Below are 18,985 nucleotides of genomic sequence, written 5' to 3'. Positions count from 1 at the left end.
CAAGATAGTAATAGGTTTCTTCGTCTGAAGGATTCCATTTTTATGAAACAAATAGTTAACAGATAATAAGATATTTGTTACTTAGGTTTTAAGCGCTAACCGTGCATGGCATCTGGCTTCGCAAGAGCACACCAGAATCCATCTTGGTTGATGAGTTCGGACCAATTACCGTCCTTAGAGGAACTACTGGCAGCTACAGGCAAAGATACTCTGCCAAGTATTTTCGTGTCAGTCCTAACCGTTTCAAAGGACAAACTTCCCAGATGGTTTTGGTGTAATGGACCACCGGCCGCGCCCAGGTTAGTGAAGCTCAGGGTTAGTGGTAAAGGTTGTGTCTCTGAACCTGGTCCTCTCCAGCTTGGCCTGCTAGTCACTGCTCTTACAGTACCTTTCTGACAGCAGTCTGCTCAGGTCTCTGCCATTGAACATCTGATTTCTGCTTCTCTCACCTTTGACCTCACCGAACAAAACCTCCCTGCCACTCCTTTCACTGACACTGACACCGCCTCTGCCTGCTTCATGTGTCACTCTCCTGTGTAGCCGGGCTGATTCAACTGGACCCCCAAATGCATTAATCATTAACCTCGTCCGAACAGGATCTAACCCCCCCCCCCCCCCCCCCCCCCCAAATCACAGATTATGTGACCTGCTAACTTGCATGATGATCAAGATTTAAGAGATTTATTTGTCACATACATACACGAGACACATAGTGAAATGAAGGTGGCCATGCCCGCCTTGATTGTGCAAGAATACAAATGGTAATAGAATAAAATATAATAGATAATAAAATAGACATGATAAAAGATACTAAGATAAAATACAATACAATGCTAAGCTTATGAATTAAAGGTAATGCGTCCTACACTACTATACAATATACTATACAATATACAGTTATGCTATATGTAACTATACTATACAAAAACATAATTATGTTTTTTAAAGTGACCTTTGCTTCTTCCTGATCACTGTGTTAGCGCTGTGTTGACGCTGGCTGGCTGTGCAGATAGATGTGCTGAGGGGTCATGGTTGTCATGGTCATGTGTTTGCAGGTGGAGGCTGATCTGGGCTATCCAGGTGGCAAGGCCAAAATCATCCACAAGGAATCTGACATCATCATGGCCTTTGCCATCAACAGGGTGAGTGTTGCTACTAGGGCACTATATCAATAGTATTGTTTATTGTCTATCAATGTGATTGCATCGTATGTGTTTTGTTTTTTTAGAGTCCATTCTTAGCTCAATCCATGCTGTTATTCATACTGGATATACCTGCAGCTCCAGGTCGTTTTGCCACTAAACTAATGTAAAGTAATGGTGCCACTCTTCAGTCTGTATGAAAAGGCCTGAATCCTACTCCACTGTGCACCCAAAGCAAAGCAGTTTTGCGTTGGGTGCTCCTTTGACTATTTTTACCGGCTAACTAATGAGGGAGTGGTTATCCATTATGAAGCACACCATGTATTTAATTGTGCTGAGAAAGAACTCTACCAATTGGCAATGGGGCTAATTGTCCAAGATTCTGAATTTACCCTTTAAGTAAAATTTCTCACAAAATGATTTCTGAAGCATTTGAGAAATACAATTAGAAATTGCAGTTCACATTTTCCATTATGCAGTGAATATCTATCGGATTATCTATCATGTAGTTCCCCATACTTAAGCAGATAGTATATGGTGATTATGTACAGTAATCTGATATAACTGCTTGGCTTAATCTTCTTGCTGTTCTTGGAATTATATTACTCATGCCTGATCTAAACTTCTCATGTTATCTCACCCTCCCTCCCTCCCTCCCCCCCCCAGGCGAACTCCAGTGAGATAGTCCTTGCCTCCACCCATGATGTCCAGGAGGTGGACGTCTCCACGCTGACGGCTGCCCAGCCGTTCACCTGGATAGGAGATGACTTTGACAAGGAGTCCCGAAGGTCAGTCCCATGGAGATGCCTTGATTTAAAAGTCTATTTAATATATTTAAAAGTGTTCTCACTCTCCCCCCAGACACTTACTCGCATTGTAGTCCTGTACAGGTCAGTGGGCAGAGCGTGGCACTTGTGTTTAATTAAGCCCTAGCCACAACAGACCATCCTCTAGCCACAACAGCTCATCCTCTAGCCACAACAGATCATCCTCTAGCCACAACAGCTCATCCTCTAGCCACAACAGATCATCCTCTAGCCACAACAGCTCATCCTCTAGCCACAACAGCTCATCCTCTAACCACAACACCTCATCCTCTAGCCACAACACCTCATCCTCTAGCCACAACAGCTCATCCTCTAGCCACAACAGCTCATCCTCTAGCCACAACACCTCATCCTCTAGCCACAACAGACCATCCTCTAGCCACAACAGCTCATCCTCTAGCCACAACACCTCATCCTCTAGCCACAACAGATCATCCTCTAGCCACAACAGCTCATCCTCTAGCCACAACACCTCATCCTCTAGCCACAACAGAGCATCCCCTAGGCAGAACAGCTCATCCTCTAGCCACAACAGAGCATCCCCTAGCCAGAACAGCTCATCCCCTAGCCACAACAGAGCATCCCCTAGCCAGAACAGCTCATCCCCTAGCCACAACAGCTCATCCCCTAGCCAGAACAGCTCATCCTCTAGCCACAACAGAGCATCCTCTAGCCACAACAGCTCATCCTCTAACCACAACACCTCATCCTCTAGCCACAACAGACCATCATCTAGCCACAACAGCTCATCCTCTAGCCACAACACCTCATCCTCTAGCCACAACAGACAATCCTCTAGCCACAACACCTCATCCTCTAGCCACAACAGCTCATCCTCTAGCCACAACAGCTCATCCTCTAGCCACAACACCTCATCCTCTAGCCACAACAGAGCATCCCCTAGCCAGAACAGCTCATCCTCTAGCCACAACAGAGCATCCTCTAGCCACAACAGCTCATCCTCTATCCACAACAGAGCATCCCCTGCACATAGCTGGGCTGTAAATAATGTCATAAATGTCCCTATACTTGTGAGTTTGCTCATATCACTCAAACTCACAACATTTAATCACACACCAAGCACACCTACCGGTTTCTATTTGTAGGGCTTAGGAGAGGAGACACTGGTTGCCTTCTGGGTGGAGCATTAACCCTAACCCTTCTGGGTGGCACATCTGATGAAATGCAGCAGAAGAAGAGGATAGTGGAAGCCAGCATTTTAACTACAAACTGAGCTATACATTTTTTTTTTAAAGCTGGGGTGTTTTCTTGTTTGCATTTCTTACCAGACTATATACAACATACAAGTAGGTGTGCTTAAACGTTGCGAGTTTGAGTGAATATGGGTGAACATGCAAGGACATAATGGAAATTGTATGACATCTGTGGCCCAGCTTTGTGCTCGCTAGCTGGGACACTGTTGTAAAAAAACGTAACCAAATGGCATGTGATACAGCATATTATGCACTTAGGCACAACACCATTGACTAGTGTGCATTGCGATACCAAGACAGATGACACTTGTGTTGTGTTTCTCAGCTCCGACGATGTCGACTACCGTTCGTCTCACACCAACATTGCCCAGACGAGCGCCGCCCCCTTCGCCCCGCCACAGATGGCTGTCTCAGCATCCATGCCCTGGCTGGGCAGCGGGCAAACAAGCATGGGAGCCAGCGTGGTACGAGACAACACACACACTAACACTCATAGGAACATGACAGCCAGCGTGGTACGAGACAACACGCACACTAACACTCATAGGAACATGACAGCCAGGTCTCAGGGTCAGGAATACTGATGTAGTTGCTGGTAGTGCCCAGCAGGGGGAAACAGCTCCTTTGTGGAGCAAGGGTTGAGCAACCTTTTTGGGCATGAGATCTACTTTGGTCTTTTCCTAGGCTGGAGATATCTGCCACCAGGCAAGCAGACTATTCGGAATAATGCAAACATGGAATAAGTCAATACTTAATAATCAATATGATAATGATAATAATAAAGTATAAATGCTGACTACCGGTATCTGGGCCGAAAAGCATATGCATATTGTGAAACCATATATATAAAATAAAAAAAAATCCATTGTTAAGTATTGCAAGATATTCTACAAATCAAATTGTGGCTCCTTGGTTTAAAAATTCTAAATGATCAAGATGTTTACTTGACATTTAAGAAGTCATGCATCGTAACAGCAGAAAATATTGGAAATACTTATTTCAGAGGCAAAAGTCCTTGAATCTGGCCCAAAAAAAGAGTCCCTCTACTCACCTACTCAAAATAATAGCACAGCCAAAGAGTACAGCTAATATTCTATTAAATGGATCATCTTCCAAATATTAAATAAAAACATTTGATGGACAAGCGGTCTCATGTCAGATTTAGGTGATAAACAATGCCAGCATGACTTTCCTGACTTATGTGTTATGAGTGTGGTTACTTCATGTCGCACATTCCTCCATGAGAGACACAAAAAAAAAATGTAAATGCCCGTGCACACACCAGTGCCCAATGCGTCATCATATGTAGTCAAATATGGTGACTTTCATGGATTTATGTGATGTTATAATACACTGGAAGCCTATGGCAGCGGTGAATCTGTAGAAAATAACTACCACTTTTTTCAGTAATAGTAAAAGATAGAAAGTATGGCTATATTTTTGTATCAAGGCAAGAATTACTTTATCCACATGTCAAAAAGACCTTTGAATGTTAATAAGGTATTATAGATATATTAGGTGCTGATAAAGGCCAAAATGCAGGAAAAAGATAGTTGTTATTTATACTCTGTAAGACAACCCTTGGTTTGACCCATGGCTCGGACTTCCATGTACCTTCTACAGCCCCACACTTGTTTCTCCCCTCGGGGAAGTTTGTGTTTTTAATGGTTATCAGTCTCAGGCTCAAATCAAGCCATGAGGACTAAACAGTTATCCTGCTGAGTCTATGGAGGCTGTGATACCAGTAGGCTTGGTACAGTCCGTGTCCATGTGGCAGACTTGTAAACACAGACACTCCCTGCTGCCCAAGGTACAGACCTACGTCACCATACACACAGACAGGGTTCTCCTCAGTGGATTAAATAATCAGGGCAAAATTGCCCCCATGGATCAAATATTGCCCCAAAATGTGCAGGGATGGGCTAAAAAATGCCCCCCAAATCTTCCCAGAAAATGACATATTTGAATACAGTTAGTTGCAAATTAAACATCACTTTAACATTTCAAAACTATTCATTTGGATTTTAAGCACAGAAAAGGATTACCGGTATTTAGCAAATAATAAGCAAATTGCCCAGGTGCAAAATCTGCCCTCAATATATATTTTTTTTTCTTCTAAATATCCTGCACTGGTTCTCCATGTTCCAGAGATGGTGATAAATGTTGACCATGATGCACTCATACACTCAATAAAAGGAACATTTTGGTGTCATGAAGGCTCGGCAGCAAGACTGGGGAAATGGGGGCAATTTCACGTTCTGTCAGTTTTGAGCGATGGGACGGAGGATTAATGTGACTGGAGTGGCTTCAGATGAACCCGACACCCTGCAGAAGAACAATGAAGGCTTTTAGTGACACCGTCTACAGACCGACTTCTTACCTCCACGTCCCCAGACCAGCCAATCAAATTCCCAACGGATCGGCTCGGCGCACGGCAGAGGATGTCTTATGAGGAAGTCGAGGGGCACTTGAATAATGCTGATTTATTTTGCACATGATCTCACACACCGTTTAGAGTTTTTGGATGTGTGTTGAGATTATGTGCAAAATAAATCGGCATTGTTATTTTTTGGTGAAGTGCTCCTTCAAGTGTTTGCTTCTCGTCTTAACCCTTTCACTACCACACTACCAAAGGGTTAACCCTTTCACTGTGACAATACATAAGGTTAACCCTTTCACTGCCACATGATAAAATTGGTTAACCCTTTCACAACCACACTACAGAAGGTTAACCCTTTCACTACCACACTACAGACGGTTAACCTTCTGTAGTGTGGTAGAGTGAAAGGGTTAATACTGACGTCCTCAATGATAATTTATACATCTATTTCTCAAAACGTTATATTTTAATTCATTTTTAACAATGCATATCCGTGTCTAGGGAGCCATGTGCAACATTGTATGGATGATTATTCTCATTGTATCACTGGGATCTTCAAACGTAACTTTTTTACACGTGAACCCAAACTCCCAATTCAAATACATTACAAGCCAGTAACTTAAAGGGGAATGCCACCCATTTTGTTCTGAATTGACACATGTTCTTCCTGCTGTGCCCCAGGACCGTTCAGTCAGTATTTGTGAACATGCACACTACTTTCTCCTAAAGCTAGAGATCAGAGAGAGAGAAACCCTCACCACCCCAATTGAGGCCTTCTTGCACGGAATGTTTGTGCAGTTCTCTGTTTTCCAACATGGCTGCCTGTAACATAGCAACCATTGTTTTATACATGGCAATGGAAGAGAGAACGTTTGTTATGTGCAAAACAATGTGTTGATATATACTTATTACTGGATCTTATAAACAAGTCACCGTAGAACAGTAATATTGTGCTTTTTTGTGTTTTATCACTGTACAGGAATTAGGCGTTTTATTTTGAAAGTGGTTGCCAATGGTTACAGGCAGCCATGCTGGAAGATGGAGAACTAGTACACAAACAGTCCTTACAAGGCTTCTATTGGTCACTTCTATTTCTACTGGAATGTAGAATCGGGTATCATAAAATGATCCAATGAATGTGGCTCCCACTTTTATGAGACCATAACATTTTTGCGTGAGCTCTTACACCCAAATGAGGTTTTAATTATGGTTCAGACCTTCTAGCAATGCTACACTAGGACATAAAGCTTACATACTCAGGTGGCATTCCCCGTATGCTAAGCAGAAGCAAGTGCATCTCAGTTTGTGGGGTATCCATTTGGAATGGCCTTGATGTAGCAATAAAAACAAGTACTATTGAAATGTTTAAATGCAGATATAAACAGGAATTATTGGACAAGTATAAGTTAGAGGAGCTTGAAAATAACGTGAACTAGTATTTTTGTAATTATTTATCTTTTGCTGTAATGGATGGGTATATTTTTTTTGATATTGATAGATAACTTATTACATATTAATGATATTGTAAGGAAGGGGCAGGACCAGATAAGCTTTGCTTCTTTCTGTCCCTTCTCGAACAAAACCATTTGTCTCGAGATATGTTGACTATTGCTTCCATGTCTAGGAAGATATATTTTATTTTATTTGTATTGTATTTTATTTAGTTTTTTTTTTTTTTATTTATAATTTTTTTTGTTATTTAAAGTTTGTTACAGATCTTTCTGTTTGTTTGTTTGTTTTGCTTAACAATGTGTCACTCGGACCGTTAACCCTTTCACTACCACACTACCAAAGGGTTAACCCTTTCACTGCGACAACACAGAAGGTTAAAGGTTAAATGTACAGTTTCTTCCCCTTGTATATTTTTTTATGATCTCTCTTTCTTACACATTACCGTATATTAACCGTCCGTAGTGTGGTAGTGAAAGGGTTAACCTTCTGTTGTGTGGTAGTGAAAGGCTTAACCTTCTGTAGTGTGGTAGTGAAACGGTTAACCTTCTGTAGTGTGCTAGTGAAAGGCTAAATACTCTGAATCTGTAGTGTGGTAGTGAAACGGTTAACCTTTTGTAGTGTGGTAGTGAAAGGGTTAACCTTCTGTAGTGTGGTAGCGAGGTGCTTTCAGCCAACTTCGCAACATCTGGAAGTCTAAACAATATAGCCTTAAAACCAAACTCAGGCTCTACAAGAGCAATGTTAAGTCTGTCCTGCTATATGGCTCTGAGTGCTGGGGAGTAACAAAACAGGATATGAGAAAGGTTGACGTCTTCCACAATAGCTGCTTACGTAGGATCTGCAACATCTTTTGGCCAAATAGAATCTCGAATGAGGAACTTTATAAGAAGACAGGCAGCTTGCATATGTCCCTTGAGATAAGGAGACGGAGGTTAAGATGGCTCGGCCATGTATTGAGGATGCCCAATGAAAGGTTACCCAAAGTTGCCTTGAGATGGACCCCAGTTGGGAAGAGAAAGAGGGGTAGACCAAAGAACACCTGGCGAAGAACAGTGATGATGGAGCTGAAGGAGATGGGTCTTTCCTGGGACGAAGCGCAGGCCAAAGCACGAGACAGGATTCAGTGGCAGTGTATGATTGCGGCCTTATGCCCCAACCGGGACGAAGAGGATAAGTAAAGTAAGTAAGTGTGGTAGCGAAAGGGTTAACCTTCTGTAGTGTGGTAGCGAAAGGGTTAAGGCAAAGTTAAGTCAAGCAGCCTTCCTTCCTCCGCTGCAGTGAACACACACCGAGCCGTGTGGAGCTGTCATGGTTTGATTAGCCTGTCTGGGGATGAGGAGAGAAGAACATGACATCCTTCTAAATGGAGCCGGTCTCCAAACGGAGCTTGACGTTTGAATGTTTTGTCACATCTGCTGTTGTGTCTCTATAACACCATTGGACTTGTTGAGGAGATGAGAAGACATTCTGCTGCTGTTTTTTCAGATCATGAAGAGAAACCTAAATAATGTGAAGAGGATGACATCCCACCCCCTATATCAGTACTGTAAGTACATGTCTGTGTGCATGAGGTTCATCCCACACATGTCACAGTCTTCACAATATAATGAATGATATGAGTTCCAAAAGTCTCTCGCTCTCTCTCTCTCTGTCCCTCACACTCTCTTTCTCTGTCTTTCTCTGTGTGTGTCTCTCTCTCTCTCAGACATGACTGGTGCTCAGGACGGTAGTGTAAGGATGTTTGAGTGGAACAGACCTCAGCAGCTCATCTGTTTCAGACAAGCAGGCAACGCCAGAGTCACCCGTCTCTACTTCAACTCCCAGGGCAATAAGGTACACACACACGCACATACACACTCACACACTCTCACACACGCACACACACATACACACTCTCACACACACACACACACACACACACATACACACTCACACACTCTCACACACACACACACACACACACACACACACACACTCTCACATGCACACACACACTCGCATGCACACACACACTCACACACACACACCTACACACACACTCACATACACTCGCATACACACACACACTCATATACACATCCTCACACACACACACTCATACACACACTTTGAAATGGAACATGAGGTTAAAGTTCAGACGTCCTTTTCTTATACATAGTCACTTAGGGGACCAACAATTACCATAGCCTTAAATAAAGTCGTCATATTTGATATTAGGTTTCAAACCCCTGACTGCCTGAAGACTGCAAGTGGTCATTTGTGAAATAATTTTGTCAACCACTGTCCCTCAGTTGACTCTCCATCAGATTACTCAAACACAGTATGGAATAATGTGGTTGACCTCTGGGTGTGATGTTGTCCAGTCCCTGAGGGTTCAAACACAGTATGGAATTATGTAGTTGACCTCTGGGTGTGATGTTGTCCAGTCCCTGAGGGTTCAAACACAGTATGGAATTATGTAGTTGACCTCTGGGTGTGATGTTGTCCAGTCCCTGAGGGTTCAATGAACATATAAATCATCACCTCCCTGTCACTATATGTGAAAGTACAAATAGGTGCCACTTACGTGACCTTTTTCCCGTTTGATTTCTCCATTGACATCAATAGTAAAATATGACATGGAAAAGTCACTGAAATTGCAGGGAGGGAAATTGTAAGGGGATCTACTGTATGTTATGTATTCAAATGTCTATAATTCCTATACATATGAATGCAGAAGCCCTCAAATTAAAGCTGAAAGTCTGCACTTTAAAATCACAAACCGTAATGCCATCAAACAGCAACCTTTGTTGAAATGTTGGTCTTTAAGGCCTCTACAGATGAGCGCTGGCTGAGCTGTTGTTTTCCTATGGGGAGAGTGGTGGCGCCCTTACCGCCCTACTAGGTTACCCCTAGTGTGGCTCCAAATTCCCACTCAGTGCTGCAGTCAAAGTTCAAATTATTTCAATGCTGTTGCTGCTGACCTTACAAAGTGCTACCAATGAGAATACAGCTTTATGTGATGTAGGCAAAAGTGACTTCCAAACTAGAGAGGTTCATGTTAAGAGATGGTGGAGAAATTAATCATCATCTCTTTGGCTAGGAGTTCATAAAAACTGACCTTGATCTTTGTAGGACATTTTATATTGTTGTTTGTACTACTAAACCAGACGAGCGGCACAGAGCCTTTCTGTGAAGGTCTTTCATCAGTCTTTTTTATCTGACTTCATCTAATCTACCCGACATTACCTGGCAGGGAAAGTATTATTATTTTTTTTTTTTTTTTTTTTTTTTTTAATTACCTATCTTTGTGAAAGTGGCTTCTCAGCTCTGGTCCAGCTGAAGACAGAGCAGAGGAACAGATTGGACATTGAGCATGACCTCAGAGTTGCTTGTCTACCATCACCCCAGACTTTGAGACTCTTGTCAGGACCAAACAACAACATCATAACATGATGATCCCATAGCAAATTAAAATAATGACTCATGAAACATTTGAATTTGGATCTTTAAGCCACTTTAAATGAAAATGTATTTGAAGAACAATACAGCAATCACTCATAACAAGATAAATAAATTAAATAATACAAATTAAAGTGGAAGTGTACTTTAAATAACTTTTGTTTGCTGTGTGTGAGAGGAGTCTGTGTGTGTATGTGTGTGTGTCTTACTCTGATCGCTGTGTGAGTGAGAGGAGTGTGTACTGTGTAATTTGTGTATGTGTGTGTGTCTTACTCTGATCGCTGTGTGTGAGTGAGAGGAGTGTGAATGTCTGTGTGTCTTACTCTGATCGCTGTGTGTGAGAGAGAGGAGTGTGTATGTGTGTGTGTCTTACTCTGATCGCTGTGTGTGAGTGAGAGGAGTGTGAATGTGTGTGTCTTACTCTGATCGCTGTGTGTGAGAGAGAGGAGTGTGAATGTGTGTGTGTCTTACTCTGATCGCTGTGTGTGAGTGAGAGGAGTGTGAATGTGTGTGTGTCTTACTCTGATCGCTGTGTGTGAGAGAGAGGAGTGTGTATGTGTGTGTGTCTTACTCTGATCGCTGTGTGTGAGTGAGAGGAGTGTGAATGTGTGTGTCTTACTCTGATCGCTGTGTGTGAGAGAGAGGAGTGTGAATGTGTGTGTGTCTTACTCTGATCGCTGTGTGTGAGTGAGAGGAGTGTGTATGTGTGTGTGTCTTACTCTGATCGCTGTGTGTGAGTGAGAGGAGTGTGTATGTGTGTGTCTTACTCTGATCGCTGTGTGTGAGTGAGAGGAGTGCGTGTGTAATGTATTGTGTGTCTAGTCTGATCATCATCTCCTGCAGGGGAACAATGTTTTCAATGTCCAAAATTTGCTATGGGATCATCATGTTATGATGTTGTCTGGAACCCTGAGAAGCCACTCTCACAAAGATAAGTAGTGCAAAAAAAAAAAAAAAAAAATTAAATAAATTTTTTTTTTTTTTTTTTTTTTTTAATGACTAATTGACGCAACAATTTCTCGTCAACGATTTTTTATAATCGACATCGTCGATTATGTCGACTAATCGTTGCAGCCCTATTGTGCACCACCATGATGATAACGATCAAATGAACTCAATCACTCAAACACAAGGTTCCCTGTCTTGTCAGACTGGTGTAGTTATTTGACAAAGTGATTTTTATATCCCTGTCTCTGCAGTGTGGGGTCGCAGATGGAGAAGGTTTCCTCAGTCTCTGGCAGGTCAATCAAACCTCCTCAAGCCCCAAACCATACCTGGTAAGAACACACACACACCAACTACTTGAGACTAGGGTTGGGTACCGAACTTGATACTTTGTGAACAAATTATGTCGGTACTACCGAGTACCGATTCGCATTAGATCAATCGGTGCCACATTTTGGTACCGTGAGAGCAGGTAGATTAAGACCCACCCAGGTAGAAAATAATTCAAATTCCAATGACGCACAATCGTGATTTTATAATAAACACAGACCAGCGCAGACCTTCAATTTTAGAAGCTATGACATCTAGATATTCAGCCCTGTGATGACTCCTTTCGACAGAGTTGCACTGTTTCTATGTGCAGTGAAAACTCAGTGAGCAACGGGTCTAATGTGTTCATGTTTCAAGTTCAAGTTTCTTTATTAGTTGTCATACAAAAATACAGAATACTTTTATATGAAATGCTTTTTTCTGTTTTGCTCCTGAGAGTATAAAATAGAAAGTCAAAAGTACGTAAACAAGTGTAAACAAAAGTGTTCAATATACATATATACAATATACAATACATAGTAGAAAAAATGAGTAACCGAGTTACAATATACAGTACAATGCAGAAATGGGATGAGGTAAAACTTAGGGTAAGGTACAATGAGGTATGAGCTAGTCCCAAAACAGTTAAAGTGGAAATGAAGCAGTGCGATAAATACATATTCATAGCATCACATTAGTATTTAGATAAGCCACAGAAGAAGTCACGTTATAAAAATAAGCAGTTTCTAAGAAAAAACGATTTGTTGTGTACATTTCTGAAGCATTTAGCATTATGGGCGCGGCCATTTTGTTGCTGACGTCATACCGGGGGTTGGGTGTATACACTCTGGTTAGCTGCCTATATTGAATGGGTCAGTCAGCAAATAAAATGTTGCCTACAAAACAACGGGACCGCGGTGGTTCTGTTTGTATTGCTCCTGGCTGTTCAAACTAATTTTACCATGTGAGAGAGAGGAAAGTTGGTTAATTTCCACAAACTACCAGTGAAAAAAACAGTGTTGTTGACATGTTGGCTCGGGCTGCCTGCACCCAGACGGCGCGACCAGCCTGTTGGACAGGGAAGGAGGATCTGCAGCGAACACTTCATTGCCTCGGATTATGTTGTTGGGGTGGGATGTTTGTCCAGAAGACCACTAATCAGCTGAAGCCGGACGCGGTTCCCTCGGTCTTCGACAGACAGACCGGCGTTAGCTCTCGGGAGCGATCGCTAGCTAGTTGAGCATTCAACTAGGAGCCTGCTGGCTACACAGCTTGTGTAGCCAGCAGGCTGAATGCTCCGCGACGCTGGTTGAAGTGGGTCTAGGTAGCCAGCAGGCTGAATGCTCCGCGACGCTGGTTGAAGTGGGTCTAGGTAGCCAGCAGGCTGAATGCTCCGCGACGCTCCGGTTGCTAACGCTAGCTAGCGAGAGCTAACGCCGGGCCCCGGCTGGTGCCAACTAGCTAGCGATCGCTCCCGAGAGCTAACGCCGGTCTGTCTGTCGAAGACCGAGGGAACCGCGTCCGGCTTCAGCTGATTAGTGGTCTTCTGGACAAACATCCCACCCCAACAACATAATCCGAGGCAATGAAGTGTTCGCTGCAGATCCTCCTTCCCTGTCCAACAGGCTGGTCGCGCCGTCTGGGTGCAGGCAGCCCGAGCCAACATGTCAACAACACTGTTTTTTTCACTGGTAGTTTGTGGAAATTAACCAACTTTCCTCTCTCTCACATGGTAAAATTAGTTTGAACAGCCAGGAGCAATACAAACAGAACCACCGCGGTCCCGTTGTTTTGTAGGCAACATTTTATTTGCTGACTGACCCATTCAATATAGGCAGCTAACCAGAGTGTATACACCCAACCCCCGGTATGACGTCAGCCATGATGTCAGCAACAAAATGGCGGCGCCCATGTTGAAAACAGGGATATTATATTATATTTTTCAGACAAATAAGATAGATTTCACATTTGATTATAGAACCCTGTCTTACACAAGGTACACAACAAACAAACTAGGATCACATTGCTCACTGCTTCATCTCCACTTTAAACTAACCCTGGAAACACTATCAGCAGAGAAATACTCTGGGTAAGTTTCGTTTTCGTGGAGGAATGGGAGGGGCTGAGCCTCTCTCTCTCTCTCTCTCTCTCTCTCTCTGTCTCTCTGTCTCTGTCTCGGTCTCTCTGTCTCTCTTTTTTTTTTTCTTTTTTTTTTTTTTTTTTATACCGTAATTCCTCTAATAGTAACCGGTATTCAATTAAAAACCGGGTCTCTATTAATGACCGGGTGCGCTGTTGAACTAAGCAATTATAAGCCGGCCTCCTAATACAAGCCGGGTTTCATGTATATGCTGGCCTGGCTGTGCAGTAAATACCATATAATGGTATGGTGTTAATGTTTACCAAGAGAGTAAGCCTACCTCAGAATTGTATAAAACGAAGTTATTATTATTATACCAGTATTGTGATTGCACTATTTTACTTTATTTTACTTTTTTCATACAGTACTTGGTTTCAATAAATGAACCCAGTACATTTTACTGGGTTCAAACTGACACAAAATGTTGATTTATTCATTGTGATCTGTTTGAAAATTAGAAATATAGGCCTCTCTCTTATACATGCCTCCTCCTAATACAAGCCTGGTATCAGCTACAGTTGAAACAAATACAAGCCGGGGTTACTATTAGAGGAATTACGGTATATGATCATGCAACATAAAAATAATGGTTGTAGGAACAGTTTGGGAGAGGGGGTTGGGAGGGTTTTTTATAACTGAAATAAAATGTGTGTTATTACAGAGAGTAAAACACTGTTGGGTATCGATACCAGGTATCGGTTCAAATGTGAACAGTACCCAACCCTACTTGAGATGGGCCTGTGGAACAAATTAGAATAATGGCGCAGCTGTATTGAATAATCGCCCTCTTTAATCTCCTCTCCTTGACCCCTCCCTCTTTTCCTCCCCTCTTTTCCTCCCTCTTCTCCTCCCCTTGACTCCTCCCCTCTTATCCTCCCCTTGACTCCTCCCTCTTCTCCTTTGCTGCACATGAGCAGAGTTGGCAGTGCCACACCAAAACCTGCGGTGACTTTGCCTTCATCACATCCTCCAGCCTCATTGCTACGGCCGGACAGTCCAACGACAGCAGGTCAGCACCAGCGCTGAAAAAGAACTCCCAATATCTGTCAACACAGTGTTTCCCTTTGCTTAGCTTCGTTCAAGTAATGTTTGTGTTGATTTATTCTCTCTACAGAAATGTCTGCCTGTGGGATACTCTAGTTTCACCTAATAATTCCATGGTGCATGGTAAGAAATCCCAAAGTTGCCCTGTTGCTACTGTATATGTATATATCAGTAGTGTGTATACAGTAATAATGTTATAGTTTATATATATACAGTACAGTTCACATGTGTATTTATGTATATTATAGTAGTATGGTGATGTATAGTATAGTAGGCAAGGTAATATATATATATATATTACCTTGATAATATATATATATATATATATATATATATATATATATATATATATATATATATATATATATATATATATATATATATATATATATATAGTAATATAGGCAAGGAAGGTTAGTAGGCACAGTACGAAGGTTCGTTTAAAAAAAGAATTATTCAATATCTGAAATGAAGGAGAAAAAACCTTCGTACTGTCTTCTACTATCATGCACTTTTCCACTAAATAATCGTCCTTGCCTATATTACTACCTACTACACTAATATCCACAAAATAATCTTCCTTGCTTACATTACTACCTACTACACTAATATCCACAAAATAATCTTCTTTGCCTATATTACGACCTACTATACTAATATGTCAATACTAGTATTATTAATACTCAACACGGCAGTACCCAAGTTTCAACACTGTTTGAACACTCAGCTGAAAGAGTTGTACCCTTCCTGCTGACTTGTCGTACAGAACTTGTAAGTCGCTTTGGATAAAATCGTCAGCTAAACGACTAAATGTAAACGTGAATGTTGTGTGTGTCATTGTGCCTCAGCCTTCCCCTGCCATGAGAACGGGGCCACGGTGTTGCAGTACGCTCCTAAACAGCAGGTGCTGATCACAGGAGGCAGGAAGGGCTTTGTGTGTGTGTTTGACATCCGCCAGAGGCAGCTGATCCACACCTTCCAGGCCCACGACTCTGCCATCAAGGCCCTGGCCATGGACGCCTCCGAGGACTTCTTTGTCACCGGCTCCGCAGAGGGCAACATGAAGGTGACTCACGCCGCATCACTTATTGACCTGACGGCACATGTTAATGTTCACAGCATCGCCGCAGGGGAAACCCTGGAAATAGTAGGGCTGTCCTCACTTATATATATATATATACAGAGCAATGCTATAGACACATGTATGAATATGGGTAGGTGTGTGTGTATGTATGTAGACAGTGCAGGTATATATGTGTATAGTAATGCATGTATGTCAAATAAAATGTTAAAAAATAAATAAACGAAACGTAAATCTTCAGGGGTAGGGCCCGACAAGCCTAGTGCTTCTCCCTAGCCCTTTTCGGACAATTGGACAATGCTGCAATAGCAGCTGGTAAAACGTTGGCGATTTATGGAATGACCATTGTTATGTGTCTTAATATCCGTAAAAAAAAATTTACTGATCTGAACTGAACTTAGTGGATCAGTTGACAAATGGGTCATTATGGCCTTAGATAACTAATGCCTTGTCTCCACTAGCCAGGGCTTAACCATGTTGTGGCCTGTCTGGCATTGATTGAAAATTTTATTAACAGATTGCAGAATGGGTGCAATACAGTACGGCACACAGTGAACGTCTTCATTGTCTTTTAGAACCTGGTCAAACCTGGCCAAAGCTGGCTGGCACTGTTGTTGTATCATCATGGTTTAGCTTGTGCACCACGGTTGGTGGTGTGAATGTTGAAAGATCCTATGACTATTAGTCATCAGAGATTTATTTTAGTCTAGGACAGTATTAAACATGTTTCATGCTTCTTCCAGTTAGTAATTTCATAGTCATTGGGGTCAGAGCGTCTTGAAGGAGGGAGCGCACGTTCTATCACCATAGCGACACCAATCATTGCCGTGTGTCTGTGACCGTCAGACCCTCTGCGCACAGCCGGCCGCGATAAGCATGAAGCAGGCTTTAATAGCTAGCATCAGCATCATCTCCACGTCCATCCCTCACCCCCCCCTCTCCTTCCCTCCAGGTGTGGAAGCTGACGGGTCACAGCCTCATGCACTCCTTCAGCACCGAACACGCCAAGCAGTCCATCTTCCGCAACATCGGTGCCGGCGTCATGCAGGTGGAGACCCGGCCCGGCAACCGCATCTTCACCTGCGGCGCCGACGGCACCCTGAAGATGAGGGTCCTCCCCGACCGCTACAACATCCCCAACAGTATCTTTGACATCCTGTAACGCCTACTTCCAACGCTAAGGTGTTTAAAAGAGAAGCGACAAAGGGAAAACACTTAAAGAAAATGTAACATGATTCTGTAGACGTTAACGTGTCTGTGTGACTCGAGCGGAAGAGGTGATGGAGCGATAACCAAGCTTTCAGCAGATTTCAGAGTGTGCACTGTACCACGAGTTTACTGTTAGAACGCAGCATCCTATCCAGAGCGATACGATGAGCTGCAAATATTGTTTTATTTTTAGTTTTCTTTCCCAAAGCCTGAAAGCAAAGAGTTACAAGCAAACGGTATCATACTTGATTTTAAAGCTAGATCTATTGTGATTTTAAAGAAGAATCTCTACTCGTAGAGTGTGTCCATAGGGAAGCTATGCATGTCCTGTTCTCGTTCCGCAGTGCAATCACAGGTCTATTGATAGTGCTCTGTAAAAGTGCTCAAGCAAAAATTTTAAAAGTGTGTAACTGTCGTCATTTTGTGCCCACAGCTGAAAATCTCTTAGCATCTACTTTAACCAGCACTGTGGTTTGTTATTAAGTCAGTGGTTTCCAGTGTGAATCGAGTTGTTGGAATCTGCATTTTGTTTCAATGGTTTACCCTCCCCGGCTTGTATCTCCCCTTATGGAAGAGTTGGTGGCACATTGCTCCTGTAGTGGCCCCCCTGTTTCACTGGCTGCCCGGTCACATGCTGGTCCCGCCGGGCTCTGGGATCGGCCCCTGCCCGGCGCGGTCCGTCCCTGTGTGTTCACTCTGCTGTGTCTGCCATCTATACGCCTACCCGCCCCGACCTGCCCTCAAATGCTTGTTTGTGTGGCAGGTTCACTGCTAGAACATTCCTGTTGAGAAGATGATGTGTTCAACTCCTGTGACTGTGGTTTAAATGTCTCCATCTGTCTGGTCCACCCGAGAAGAAACCCCCCCCCCCCCCACCCTGAGCAGAAACACAAAGGTTCACTTCTGGTTTTGCACAAGGTATTGTTTTTTTTTTTTTTTTGTATTATTTAAATTATTTATATGTTTGTGTTTTGTTTGTTTGTTTGTTTGGTCAATGTTTTCTTTGCCGACTATTGATATTTATGTTTAACTTATTGCCTTTTATGTTAGGAATGTAAGGGGTCTTACTGTATTTGACTGGGACATAGTGCAACATGGTATAATGTATGTAAGGTTGTGTTACCTCACTAGTCGTTTTTACTGTTTCATCCACAAGGAATAGATATTTGCACTCAAGAATCTGGAGACATTATAAACGTTTATTTCAAATGAATAGGATATTGAAGAAGAAACTGTTATATACAAATGAATGTCTGGCTTTATTTGGCCTATTAGTAAAACGTTTGAAATAGTTTTAATATATAAATTATATATAAATATATATATATGAAATACCACAACAGCGTGTACAAACATGAAAGCATTTTCTTTATTTTTGGTTTGTATCATACCAGCTGGATTAGTTGTAACTTTTTGTTAAGTGTATGTATGGTATTTATTAAAGAGATTTGTGTTTCTCTCCTCCTTCTGCCCACCATGTGTACTGTATGTATCTTCAAGTGTTCTACCAATAGTCTTTGTGTGTGTGTGTGTGTGTGTGTGTGTCTGATGCAAATACAAAGTAAACTACACAGGGAGAGGCTTACTAGGGCACTTGAGTCTGGAGGTGTGTGAGAGAACAGGCTGTTCTACCATGGTCAGAGTTTTACCTTGTAAAGTGAATAAATAATTTTTATTTCATCAGGTTGATTTGATGCCGTTTTTTCTTTTCAATACAATAATTTCCAGTGACCAATGACCATGCAGCATGGCCAGATAGGACAGGTGGTTTAGATTAATATAGGAATATATTCCTATGTTA

At 42.3% G+C, this 18,985-nt stretch overlaps 1 protein-coding gene across 4 annotated transcripts in view; it reads left to right on the top strand.

The window, feature by feature from the left end:
• dmxl2 (Dmx-like 2) overlaps window positions 1-18,867 on the top strand; it is a 119,615-nt gene extending 100,748 nt beyond the window's left edge. For all 4 annotated transcript variants that reach the window (XM_084337167.1, XM_084337166.1, XM_084337165.1 and 1 more), the window contains 10 exons: window positions 1,056-1,142; window positions 1,809-1,930; window positions 3,509-3,647; window positions 8,501-8,561; window positions 8,721-8,848; window positions 11,656-11,733; window positions 14,768-14,859; window positions 14,965-15,017; window positions 15,743-15,960; window positions 16,928-18,867. In XM_084337167.1, the coding sequence (XP_084193293.1) occupies window positions 1,056-1,142; window positions 1,809-1,930; window positions 3,509-3,647; window positions 8,501-8,561; window positions 8,721-8,848; window positions 11,656-11,733; window positions 14,768-14,859; window positions 14,965-15,017; window positions 15,743-15,960; window positions 16,928-17,137 (1,188 nt within the window). In that variant the 3' untranslated portion in view covers window positions 17,138-18,867. The remainder of the gene's footprint in view (window positions 1-1,055; window positions 1,143-1,808; window positions 1,931-3,508; window positions 3,648-8,500; window positions 8,562-8,720; window positions 8,849-11,655; window positions 11,734-14,767; window positions 14,860-14,964; window positions 15,018-15,742; window positions 15,961-16,927) is intronic.
• Window positions 18,868-18,985: the final 118 nt, after the last annotated feature.

This window comes from Notolepis coatsorum, assembly GCF_963971535.1.
Source record: "Notolepis coatsorum genome assembly, chromosome: 20".
In the NCBI taxonomy this organism is placed as follows: domain Eukaryota; kingdom Metazoa; phylum Chordata; class Actinopteri; order Aulopiformes; family Paralepididae; genus Notolepis; species Notolepis coatsorum.
The sequence above is the reverse complement of the archived record's forward strand: the minus strand, read 5'-3'. Positions and strand labels throughout refer to the sequence as shown.